The 13,072-nt window shown below is 40.3% G+C and overlaps 1 protein-coding gene across 19 annotated transcripts in view; it reads left to right on the top strand.

Annotated features, from left to right (window-relative positions):
• PTPRM (protein tyrosine phosphatase receptor type M) overlaps positions 1 to 13,072 on the top strand; it is a 717,223-nt gene that overhangs the window by 493,051 nt on the left and 211,100 nt on the right. For 12 of the 19 annotated variants that reach the window (XM_039523703.1, XM_039523700.1, XM_039523699.1 and 9 more), the window contains 2 exons: positions 3,602 to 3,734; positions 11,035 to 11,064. In XM_039523703.1, coding sequence (XP_039379637.1) covers positions 3,602 to 3,734; positions 11,035 to 11,064 — 163 coding nt within the window. The remainder of the gene's footprint in view (positions 1 to 3,601; positions 3,735 to 11,034; positions 11,065 to 13,072) is intronic. The other 7 variants (XM_039523706.1, XM_039523710.1, XM_039523705.1 and 4 more) reach the window with 1 other exon arrangement.

Genomic DNA, 13,072 nt, shown 5'->3' with positions numbered 1-13,072 from the left:
GGAAAATAATTCAGAAAATATGATAATTCCCTTATAAATCAATGGTTCAGCCCTATATAGAATAGTGAACTCTTCGCTAAAAGGATCCAAAATGAAGGGGGGTTCAAAGAAGGGTGACAAGAATTGATTGGGATAGCTGATCTTAGAGAGGTGAGAAGGGGCATGATAAAGGTATATAAAATAATGAATGGTGTTTATAAGGTAAAACAGGAGTTTCTGTTCCCCCTGTGACATAACACAAGAACAATGGGACATTCAATAAAATTGAAAAGTGGGAAAGTCAAAACTGATAAAAGGAGTACTTTTTCACTCAAAATGTGAATTAGACCAGGCACTTATTCCCACGTGATGTCACTGACTCTAAGAACAAAGTAACGGTCAAAGAGGGATTGGACAATTATAGGGGTAACAAGAATATCCAGATTTAGAATAGCTCATGCTAAAAGAGTTTAGAAAGGGATATAAAACATTATGCTTCAGGGTTTAAACCAATCTCTGACCAGTGGGAATTAGGATGAAGCCATCGGGGGGGCAGTTCTATTCCACATCTGCCTTCTGAAGGGGTTTCTTGCACCTTCCTCTGAAGCATCTGATGCTAACGACTGAGACAGGACACTGGACTAGATGGACCATTGTCTGAACTACTATGGCAATTCCTATGTCCCTATGTCCCTACTCTAGCCTCTGGAGCTCCCATATCCCTTCTCCATGTGTGAAAAGCTCCATGTGTGAGCTGGAGGATCTGTATGATGGTGGATCCTCCTCCTAACTGTTCAACCCCAAAAAGCAGCCATGCAAAGAATGCAATTAACCCTAAAAGAGATTATCTCCATGACAGGCAGAATATGTGCATGCTTTTAATGGCCTCTTCGCTTTCTTCCCTTCTTTGCACATTGTAACCCATAGTGCTTCCATTATGTTGAGGGCCCTGTTCAGTCATGGAGGGAGGTAATAGATGTTGAGAAAAGCATGTTGGATTGTGTAGACCTCTACCTTAGAGTGTAGCAAGATTTTATTTTATATCTTTTTATTGGTAGCCTTGTGCATTTATTATTCTGTTGAATTAACACTGCTAGCTTCCATAGAAGGAAGGAAATTATAAGGAATTATTTTAATTAAGAAGATAGTCATCTTGCACACTAGAAGATGGTGGGTGTTCCAGTCATACTAGGCAGTGTGGAGGAGAGCACAAAGATGAGAATGTAAGAAGGATAGTTTGAAAGCTTAGATCAGGGGTCTCAAACTCAATTTACCTTAAGGCCAGTGCCAGTCCTCAAATCCTCCCAGCGGGCCAATAATGTCACTGAAGATGGTGTTCAGAAAACGTTTATACTGTATTTTTTATTTCCAATTTCTTAGAAATAATAAAACTGTCATACAACTTTATACAATTCTTCACCTGCCAGAGAGTTTTTAGAGTTTGCCAGACACCTGGCAATGCTTCAGTTCTGTCAGTTTGTTGATGTTTGGCCTCAGTGACTGAGCAGTTGAAACCTTCAGGATTGCAGCAAGGCGTGCATCAGATCGTTGTGTTTGGTATTTTGACTTGTATCTATTCATTGTGGAAAAAAGTGACTCTGCTTCCATGTCTGACTCTGCCTGGCGACTAGTGATGGTATCTTTGTCCCTCTCCCCCAGCCAATGGGAGCTGCAGGGGGTGGTGCCTGCAGCAGACATTGCTGGCATCGTGTCTGCATGCATCTCTCCTCCATGGGCCGCAGTGGGGAGGTTCTCGGGCCACAGATGGCCCGAGGGCCGGGACTTTGAGACCTCTGGCTTAGATCTTGCTATTGTTTCAATTCTCATTTCCCCTTGCTATAAACTCCATAGCTTCCCTTGTCATTTTTATCACCCTTGATTCTGTGTTTCCCACCTGCCATTTTCAGCTCAACAGCTGTTTTCTGCATTAAGAAGGTACAGTAGGTATCTTCTAAGTACCTAGCACACTTTGAGTGCTGTATAAATTATAATAATAGGAAGCTTTTTTAAAGAAATCCCTCATATGATACAGGGGAATTAAAAATAGTATTGTTTTACAGAAAATATAAAGCCTGATTCCACTATCTTTACACATATTGAGTTTTACTAGTTCAGAATTCCCATTTATTTCAGTGAGACTATTTCATAGTAAGATATTAGCTGTAGTAAACATGGTGGAATTGGGCCCATAGATAGTAAATATCTCTAGCCCATTATGTTTACAGTACACGCTGGCCAGAATTTTCAAACAAGCTTAGCACCCACAGTTGGTTCCAAATATTCAGAAGGGCTCAGCTCACATTTAGGCACTAGTAAAAGTGGCCAGATTGTCTCATCCGATACACTAAGCTCTTTCCAAAATCTGGTCTATGAGTGTCTCAACGGGAACTGCTGGATGCTGGCCACCTTTGAAAATCTGGCCCTGATCGTGGGAGAGGAGCAGAGGAAAATTTGGCCCCAGGTGAAAGCCTCGCCTTAGCCATTTTTCATAAAAAGGCAAATAAAAGGACAAGTAGACTGTGCCTTTAAGTGCCCCTAATGAAACCAGGAGACTGTGATGGGAATGCTAGTTCTATAATATTATAGTTTAATTGCGTTTTACCTCCCCTGCTTTCCCCATCCAAAAAAAAAGCTGTAATAAGAAAACTGATAAATAAATTCCTATTTCTAGGACTATCTGTCCACTTTGTAAAGGTGATATGGTGCTTCAAATGATAAATATGTGACATTTTGATTTTAAAAAGTATAAGTTCTCAAAAAATATATATTCAGTTTAGTGAATTGAACATTATGTCCTTAACATTTTTCATCCTGAACTCATTTAGTGGAGGAAATGGATATTTCATCAGACATGGATTTGACGTTCCATCACATTATACAGTAAACAATACAAATGGTGGGTTTTTTTAAATGGGAAAGCTGGAAACACTAAGACAGTAGCTGCTGCAAGGCACTGGTTATCTCATTTAAACAGATATTAAATGTGGGTGCCAGTGGTGTGATCATCAGCTGCTTCCCACTTTGTGAATAAATTGCTTAGAAGGAGTCTTTTGCCTACCAGATGTGACCTAGATTTAGATTTCCAAAGGCAAAAAAAAAAAAGGTCTATTGTACAAAAAAACAATTGCTGGTAAAACGTGTGGCAAATGAGCTTATCTCACTTTTCCAGGTGTTTAAGCTAATATGTTATGGAATTACTGCTTCATTTATGAAAAATAATTAAGGAAGATGTTCCAGCCAGTCAAATTAGGATAAAGGCTTAGGATAGTTAGGATAGTTATTGTGGTGTTAGAAAGTTTTTAAATGGCAGGAAGAACAGGGAGCCAACACAGATAATAAAAATACAGAAAATTGTATGTGTGAAAAGGGTCTTATAAAAGGGTCAGGCGTGGGTGTAGTATCCATCTTGTGTTGTGGTTTAGCAAAATATTGTAGAACAATATGAACAATTACATTCCTTCCAGTGCATATGAGACCAGTTTAAAAAAAAAATCAAAGCATTGCTGTCTGTTGGCTCTGATAAGGCTTATTACTATGTATGTTAAATGTAACAGGAGAAGAAAGTGTAATGTGTTTATTCTTTCTCCCCCCCCCTCCTCTTTTAAATCCGCTACCTTCATAGGAGCTGCTACTCGAAAACCAGACCCAGAGCCAGAGAAGGAGACAGACCATACTGTTAAAATCGCTGGAGTCATTGCAGGCATCTTGCTGTTCGTTATTATATTTCTGGGGGTTGTGTTGGTAATGAAGAAAAGGTGAGCAGTTAATATATGTTTTCTGTGTGCATATTTGTGTCAGAGCATCTCCTGCAGCAGTTTTCAGTGTGATTCAGGTAAATGTATCCAGCCACCTTGCTGCCCTTTACCACAGAGTTAAGGAAATGCTGCTTATTTTCCCTGAAGCCTTGTGGCATTTTGTAAAACTGAGCTATATGAATTTTTCATCTTGCAGCACTTTTTTATGAATTAAGGTTTGTGGCTTTGTTATCAAAGAAAAACAACTGAAGGTTAATGACTCTAGCATTGTACATATTACTACTGCATGATGGGCCCAAATAATGTAAGAACAGTATCTCTGTCCCAGAAGGGCATGCCTCGTCTCTGTGCAGCAGCTCAGCTGAAAGTTTGATATTATATGATTCCCCACAGAAATCTGAGAAAGTTGCCCATCTTGAATATAAAAGAAATGCTCAGTCTAAATAGAAAGGGAATGAGGGAGCTGAGATGAATTGTGATATGGATCAAGTCTATATTGTTCTGTGCAGATTTCATTCCATGAAAACAAATGAAAATGGTTCTCTTGGAAAGATGCTGGATGTTTCCAAAAGTAGGTTTAGCACACATGCATTTGGGTTTTGTGCTTTGGACATCATTAGAAAACTGCTATAGCAATAGAGGTAGCCGCCTCTGTTTTAAATGGAGAAACCTACTTCCTTTCTGAATACCATCACAGTGTAAAGGGGTGAGGAAGGGAGAAAACTGGAAGTTTCTAGCAGCTAGGACATTGAAAGGCCGGTGCCTATGTTGGGAGAATTTCAGTAGTAAGTTGAATTAAGGTTTGGCCATCTATTCTGATGTATGAAAGAGTTTGCAGCCCTGGTGTTCGGGTTGGGGGTAGTTGAAGGAGTGGATGAGTAGGGTTTGGCAGCTTGAAGAGGGGTTGGACTACAAATGTTTGTCCTTTGAGTGCTCATCTCTTACCCTTTTCTTCCAATCTACCTCCACTTCCCTGGAATCTACTCTAACTTCCCTGGAACTCCTCTGTGACCTCCCAATCACAGTCCAGTGTTCCCTTCCTTAAAGGAAATTCAGGCCCACTTGTGTTGGCCCTAGTCTACTGCTTGCAGGCTGGCGATTGAACTGTGTGTGTACCAGTAGTGTGTAATAGGTCTGGAATTTTTCCAAACCTGAAGCACATTGAGCAATTGGCGATAGTGCCAGGCTTGGAGCACCTCAGATGCACATTTAAATAGCTGGCAGGCAGGTCGTGCACTGGGGCACAACACAGAGCCAGCTGGGCCCCAGTTTTCTTTAAGATAGAGGGGAGGCAGTGGAGGGAAGAAGAGTGTCCTGGAAAGGGAATTGTGAGCTCCCCCAGTGGACACTGGGGCAGTCTTCTGGGACACTGGAGCAGTCTTGCAAAACCCAGACATTCCCAGTAAATTCTTGCGTTTATAATCCTGTGTAGCAAGAGTAAAATCTTTTCTGAAATGCAGTACCTTCTCCTTCCATACATTTGCTTTTAATTCTTTGCTGCAATCATACTTTCCATTTTAACTATAAAAAATGAGGCCCAAAAGCCCCTCCCTGGAGCCAGACATAATGCTGGCATGCAGTGATTAAGGCTCTCCACATTGCTTTGCCAGTCCTGCATCACTTAATCCTGACCTACATGCAACACCCTTCTTAGTCCAGTTCTGAGCCTCTCCTGAGCCCAGATTGCCATTTTTTAACAAATTGTGCCAAAGTGTAGAGTAATTCCAGTTAAGAGAGCGACTCCTGCAAAGACTCTTCTTGCCTCCCAGGGAGAGCTGCCCAGGAGCAAAGGAAGGTTCTTGCTTAGGTCCTGCTCCCTCCACAGTCTTTCTCCGAGCAGGCAAATGTTGGTCCCTCAGCTGTTCCAGCGGTTGTTGCTTTGCTGAGGCCTTTTATAAGCCAATCCCTGGGCAATGGGGAGGCTCCAGCCCCATGTAGTTGGTGGCAGGTGTGGGTAGGGCACTCGGTTTTCTTCCCCCTCTCCCCATTGACATCATTTGGGACAAATGTTCTTAGTGATTGAGACAAGTCTGCTAGTGATTCAATGGAAACCACTAAGGCCTATTTACAGTAACCGTGTCCGGGAACTCTGTTACAAAATGTTGTCCCTTGACATTGTTAGAACACCGTTCTACCTTGTAGTGTAGATGGGATTTATGGATAACTAATTTTTAACCATTTTCCTGAACCACACTGCAGGCTTGAACAGAGACTGTAGAGTAAAGTTAGGACTCATCTACATTACAAGATGTAGCCAGCTTTTAACCAGATATAGGGATGATTGTGTTCTGGCCAGGTCTCCAAACATATAGTTGTAGCATAGACAGGCCCTGAAATAATTTCACTTATGACCCAAGTTAAACTTGAACCAGTTATTCAGTAGAGTATCAATTGACTATGCGACCTAGGGTCCCTATGTTTCACCTAGGTTCAGTTACTGTGTACATATTATGCATTGGAAGAGAATTTATAATTGTTTTGCAAGCTAAGTACAATTGTAATGTAAGGGCAATATCAGTATGTCATAAGTTTTATGGTACTTCAACTACTTCTGAGTGAAACAAGCTTATCAATATTGTACCATGTGATGATTATACTTGATAATTGGGCATCAGTTACTTCAACAGGAGTTTTAACTGAGTAAGGAATTCACTTAATCCTGGGTCAAAAAATATTACCTTGCATTTCTGTGGAACTTTGCATCCGAGAACCCCAAAAGCACTTCATAACCCTATATTAATTAAATCTCCCAATGCTCCTCTAAAGTGGTTCTTAAATATTATTCTCATTTTATAAGCTGAGGCACAGAGAAATTAAGTGACCTACCCAAGGGCATATAAGGAATCTGCGGCAAAGCTAAGAATAGTGCCCAGACTTTTGTCTCCTAGTTTGATGCGCCAACCACTAAACCCTTCTTCCAGCATAAAGATGCTGGTTGCTCTAATGACTACTACAAAGGGTGGAGGGACCTGGATCATGATTGCGATATCAATTTACAGTGATGTTCGCGAAATCAGAATCAATCCTGTGGAGTGGCCTGCTCTCAAATATGATCTGTCTGTCTCACTTAAGACTTCGTCCAAAGCCCATTGAAGTCTGTAGGAGTCTTTCCATTGACTTGAATGGAATTTGAACCAAGCCTTCATTGCACAGTTTCAAGCAACTTACCCAATCTCCCCCTGCCTCCAACATTCCTGCATTGAAAATTGCAGGACCTCATTGACAACTACGTGCATAAAGAAAGTTTTGCTTTACCTGGCAAATTATAAAAAAAACAGTGAAATGAAAGTGATAGCAATATTCCTGTAATGTTTGGTAAACAGTAATAATAAATAGGAGTGCTTTCCAAAATTATATTAAGGATCTTGGATAATAGCGGGGAGGGGAGAGGGAGGGATGGATAGATAAAAGGCATAATTCAATCTACTATATTGTCTATCTGTTCTTTTCTTTTCTAAATTATTAAGAACATAAGAACATAAGAAAGGCCGTACCGGGTCAGACCAAAGGTCCATCTAGCCCAGTATCTGTCTACCGACAGTGGCCAATGCCAGGTGCCCCTGAGGGAGTGAACCTAACAGGCAATGATCAAGTGATCTCTCTCCTGCCATCCATCTCCATCCTCTGACGAACAGAGGCTAGGGACACCATTCTTACCCATCCTGGCTAATAGCCATTTATGGACTTAGCCACCATGAATTTATCCAGTCCCCTTTTAAACATTGTTATAGTCCTAGCCTTCACAACCTCCTCAGGTAAGGAGTTCCACAAGTTGACTGTGCGCTGCGTGAAGAAGAACTTCCTTTTATTTGTTTTAAACCTGCTGCCTATTAATTTCATTTGGTGACCCCTAGTTCTTGTATTATGGGAATAAGTATATAACTTTTCCTTATCCACTCTCTCAACATCACTCATGATTTTATATACCTCTATCATTTTGTTATTTCAATTAAGTTTCCAAAAAGTATGGAGGTTGAAAACTTAGATTTAATGGGAGAGGTTTGCTCGAGGGTGTGTTTATTTGGGATGCAGCAGTTGCAGTTTGTGCTACCATCTTGTTGCTGCTGTGGGAGTGTAGTAAACCAGTGGCTATTAATATTTGATTGGGTCAGAAACTGCCTCAGTTCCCCTCAACAAAAAAGAGTTGTTTTCTTGTGTGCTTCTTTTGTTTCCACTCTGAGATGCATATACGCCTGAGCCTTCTAATAGTTTCTAATGTACGTATCTGTTTAAATGGGTAAGAAATGCTTAGTGCTACTCAGGAATGCCCTTTCCACTCTCTGGTGCTGAGCTTGCAGTGCACTAGTCCAGGGATTCTCAGCCTTTTTCTTTCTGAGCCCTCCTCCCCACCCCCAAGATGCGATTAAAAACTCCACGGCCCACCTGTGCCACAACAACTGTTTTTCTGCATATAAAAGCCAGGGCCGGTGTGAGGGGGTAGCAAGCAGGGCAATTACCCAGGCCCCATACCATAAGGGGCAACACAAAGCTCAGTTGCTCAGGCTTCAGCCCCAGGTGGTGGGGCTCGGGGCCCCGGGTTACAGTCCCACATGGCAGGGCTTTGGCTTTCTGCCTTGGGCCCAGCCACGCTTGGTGGACCCCCTGAAACTTGCTCATGGTCCCCCGGGAGCTGCGGACCCCTGGTTGAGAACAACTGCACTAGTCCATTCCCTGGATGTAGCTCAGATTGTTCTAATCTCCACCAGCTGCCAACCTTTCCCAGCAGTCAGTATGGAAACAAGGGATAACTCAGGTCCGGGGGAGGACCCAACCAGGCCCTCCTTTCCCTTTGCCATGCCCTCTATGCCAGCTGCAGAAGAGGGGTGGCGCGGAAGCCACTATACTAACTATGCCACCTGGGTTAACCTCCACTTATAAAACATGCCAACGGACCTATCCGCATATATCAAAAGTAAAATGGAACTCAGTTGTTAAGGTTGCATTTCTAAAACTGAGATTTTTCCAAAGCATGGACAGTGTCTTTGCTAAATGATCTAATGTTTTTGTAAGTCTTAGTTTTCTATTTCTTAAATTACCCACGTTTAGAACATTATATTTTTATAACAAATTTTCTCTTTGCAGTACCTCAGAATTGTTGGGGATTTAAAACTTCAGAATCAAATTTTCAAGGAGTCTCATCTTCTAAAACCTCTTGCTCATATTATAAGAACTCAATATAAAAATAACTTGAACATGAGACATTTAATTTTTCTCCTATTATATCAAATTGTAATTTGATGTATTCACACAAATTAAAGCACCTGAGTTTTCAACATTTTTTAAACAGAATCATTTATCTCAATAACATGTTTGGCAGAATTATGCGTACAAGCACCAGCCATGCTGCACTGATTAATTATATTTATTGTTGTTTCTAAAATTGCTATACATCTTTTAGATGTATGAGAACATTTGTACTAATTACATTAAATCTCTGTCACGGCAACATATGGTAAGGAATAGGGTTTGCGGTGTCATGAGATTCTAAATGGGAGCTAGAGAATGAATAATTTCTGAAAAGAGAAGGGGAAAAAAAAGATAATTATGATTACACCACATACCAAAACAACCTCCTCCCAACACAATATAAGTAAACAGAACCGTTTTCATACAGCCCAGTCCTGCACCCTTCCTGCAGGCACCGAATTTAGTAGCAGATATACCTGACTAAGAAGTGCAGGATTTTATCCATAGCCTTCCTGTTACCATATTCTTGGTTCTCTTTTTAAATCCAGTTTTAACAGGTGTGCATTTTGCAAATGTGCCACATATGATTAAATATTCAATACCAGCCATTTGTGTTTAAACAATACTGTTAAGTATCAGAAAAATGGGAATAAAAACTGGAAAATATTTCTGAAGGCATCCTCAAACAAAGAAGATGAGAGAGAAAATGTGATGAAAGCCTAGTTTTCAAAAGAATGCCTGCAGCATGTAGCCTAAGGCAAGTTAGCATTTGTGGTAGTCCTTTGCTAGGCCTGTTTACAAGTTTTTGCCGTAGTCAAAGCACTGTATCTGGGTGCTGTGAGAATTACAGATGCCTACCCAGTTTATTTCAGTCTTTTATCTTGCCAGTACATTAACATTATTTGTAGCTATGGCGAGGCAATGGTTATTGGAGAATAAGCTTCTTTTTAATTAGAATCAAGATTTTGAATCTGAGCAGGGTGAAATTCATCCCTTTGTGGAGGGCTTTGCCCCTCCCTGCTTTCAGGAGCCTTGATCGGGGAGGGAGAGCGGTGCAGCAGCAGGCGGCGCAGCTGGGCAGGAGGCCCTGTGCACTCTGCCCACTGCAGGAGGGAGTTCCTCACTGGCTCTGAATGTGGAGTGGAGGGAATCATTGTGAGGGAGCTCAGGTGGGAAAGAGTGCTGGATCCATGCTTACATGGATGAAGAGGCTTGGGATCCAAGTGGCCTTTTGTAGTATCCCCAGAGGCAGAAATAGTAGAGGTGCAGGATTCTGCCCACAGTCTGGGGATGGATTCTGTCTTCACACCACCAGTAAACCTCCACTGTGATCCCTGAATATAGTCCTTTTACTTGGGGAAGGAGTGAATTTCACTCTTTGTGAAGTAATATAGCCAAGGTTATAAAAGTAATTCTGACACAAAGGGGCGAGGAAGTTATTTCATTTTTCTTCTGCAATGAAATGCCTAATGAAAAGTGGAATCATACTTTGACAGTTTATTTGGCTTTCTGGAAACGAGCTTTGGGTGACAAGCTAGGCTAATCATATCCATGGTAGGCTAAGTTTTAATGTCTCTAAGGAATGAGAGCAACTAGAAAGAGCCTCCAAAAAAAACTCCACAGTACTCTGCCGGGAAGAGAAGCTACTTTATAAGCATTCTAAGACTTTTCATTCCTAAACTTCTAACTAATGCAGTAGAGATGCCATGTCTTTCCTAAACCAGTTAATACAATGTGAAATAAAAGCATGTTTAGCACCTTACGTGTGTGTGTGTGTGTGTGTGTCTGTGTATGTATTATATGATGTATATAATACATAACTATTAGGTATCTAATATGTTACTTAGCTGTTACACTTGTTTTAAACTGTCTAATTTAACATTTCAGTGAGGTATTATGTATTTGTTTGCTTAAAATTTTATGTAGATTTACATCATATCTGGAATGGACAGATATTGCATGATGTGCCTGAGATGCATTTGTACTACCTTTCATTTGTGTCACCACTTCTGGTCTCAATTCATCTTGATTTTTCATACATTAATATTTGGCTTTTCTTTCCTTCCATTTCATCTTTTCCACCACTGCCTAAATCCTTCCACCATCATGGCAGAAGAAGCTATCACTCCTACACTTATTACCTGTAAGTAACTTCTTTGTGCATCATCAGAGACATGCTTTCTGCCATGTTGTTCCATGCGTGCATAGTGAATCCTAATGATGGAACTTCCTTTGTGAAACTCAAACACTTTGAAGTTTTACAGTGCTAAAAACAACATGGTTAATAATTTCATGTCATTTTTACCAATTTGACATTTTCTTATGGTTTTCTTTGCCTCATACTGTGTGTTTCAGTATTTTTGAATACAATAATGTGATTATTTTTTTTAATTGAAAAATAGCGGTAGGCATCATAAATCTCACTGGCATTTTACAAATATTTTTGGAAGACAAATTCTTTTTAGGATTGATTTAGGGTTTTCCTTCTCATTTGTCCTGCTCAAAATATTACGATGTTTGGACATGTGTACAAGGATTTGCATCCATTTGCTCTGCAGATTTTCCTTTTATTTCATAAATAAAGATGGTGCATAAATGTCATGAGTCGCCATTCTTTGAGTGGATCTAAAAGGCACAACACTGATTTAAAAGGAAGTATATGAGCTTCAGGAAGTATATGGGCCTGAAAAAATAGTTTTCTGTATATAAAGAAATCAAGTGTTTTGATGCAGTCTTTAATAGTGTAATCACATAATACTTTTTTTTCACAGGACCCCTGTTTCATTTATTGCACCCAATGAATGGTGAATGAGATAAGGTTGTGCAGTGGATGAGGCTATGGCCTGTAGGAATCTTGCCTCATTCTCAGCAGAGGTTGGAAGGTGTGTGTATCGATTGAACCATAGGGCAGTTGGATGGTCTGGTTATTAAGGCATAGGTTAAGACTCAAGAGACTGGATTCTATCCATAGATCTGTCACAAACTTCCTATGTGATTCTGGGCAAGTTGCTTAAACCATCATTTTTGGAGACTGTCAGTAAATCTCTGTTTTTCAGGTACCCAATTTGAGACATGTGGGGCCTGATTTTCAAAAGTGCTCAACACTCAGCACTCAGATTGAAATGAAGTACCCAACTCGGTATCTTTGAAAAAAGTCTTAGGTGTCTGAAGCTGGGCACTCACAGAAGCACCCAAAATTAGTGGACTCTTTAGCAAATTTTGGCCTAAATCTCTCTCTGCCTCAGCTCTCGATCTGGATCTGTAAAATGGGAATAAAAATAATACTTTCTATCTCACAGGAGAGTTTTGAAAATAAATGTATAAGTATTTGTAAGATATTCAGATATTACAGAGATGAGCACAATAGAAGAGTTCATGGGGAAATAAAAAAAAATCTGTATTCGATGCATGGTGGGGGATTATGCAGCGAATTTAGAGGACAGAGAAAAATGCTGACCTGCTGCTTCATTCACTGAGCATCCTGTACATTAATGGATGAAGGGGACTTGTGCTTAAAGTACTATGTAACTATGTAATTAAAGATTGTATCATAATACACACAAATTGCATAGGTAACCTTAATTCTGTCATTTCCTAACTTCCAAATGCTTTACTTTGCAATCCTAATTACAATCTTTCAACAGTTTTTGTTATGAAAATAAGCACACTCGTGATGTATAGTGTGTATAGTATAGATTTAGTACATACATATGTATGCTTGGGTTTACAAGTGTATATGAATTACTTAAAACAGGGATTAAAGATGGGACAGACCACTCTCAAAGTTTGTAAGCCAAAATTATTACTTATTACTTTACCTCCAAGTGTGCTAGGCTCTTCACAAAAGGCACACAAGAAATACATTGCTATCCCAAAGATTTTACAAGCCCTGATCCTGTAACTGGACCCACACAGGCAGACCCTTTGCCTACATCGCTCCAATTACAGGATAAGGACAAACGAGGATGTAATATAAACACAAAGGGACAATATGGATATATGATTGGGTGATTACTCAGCTTAGCCATATGTATGTCATGATTGTTCATATATTTGCTTGTAACCCGCAAATGTATGTAGGTTCCGCTGCTGAAGTCGGTTTTTAGACTTTAGAAAATGTTGACCTTGAAATTGCCCATGTAAGACCTAGT

Source organism: Mauremys reevesii, linkage group 2 (assembly GCF_016161935.1).
Source record: "Mauremys reevesii isolate NIE-2019 linkage group 2, ASM1616193v1, whole genome shotgun sequence".
In the NCBI taxonomy this organism is placed as follows: Eukaryota; Metazoa; Chordata; order Testudines; family Geoemydidae; genus Mauremys; species Mauremys reevesii.
Note: the sequence above shows the minus strand (reverse complement) of the source record. Positions and strands in the feature narration are given on the sequence as shown.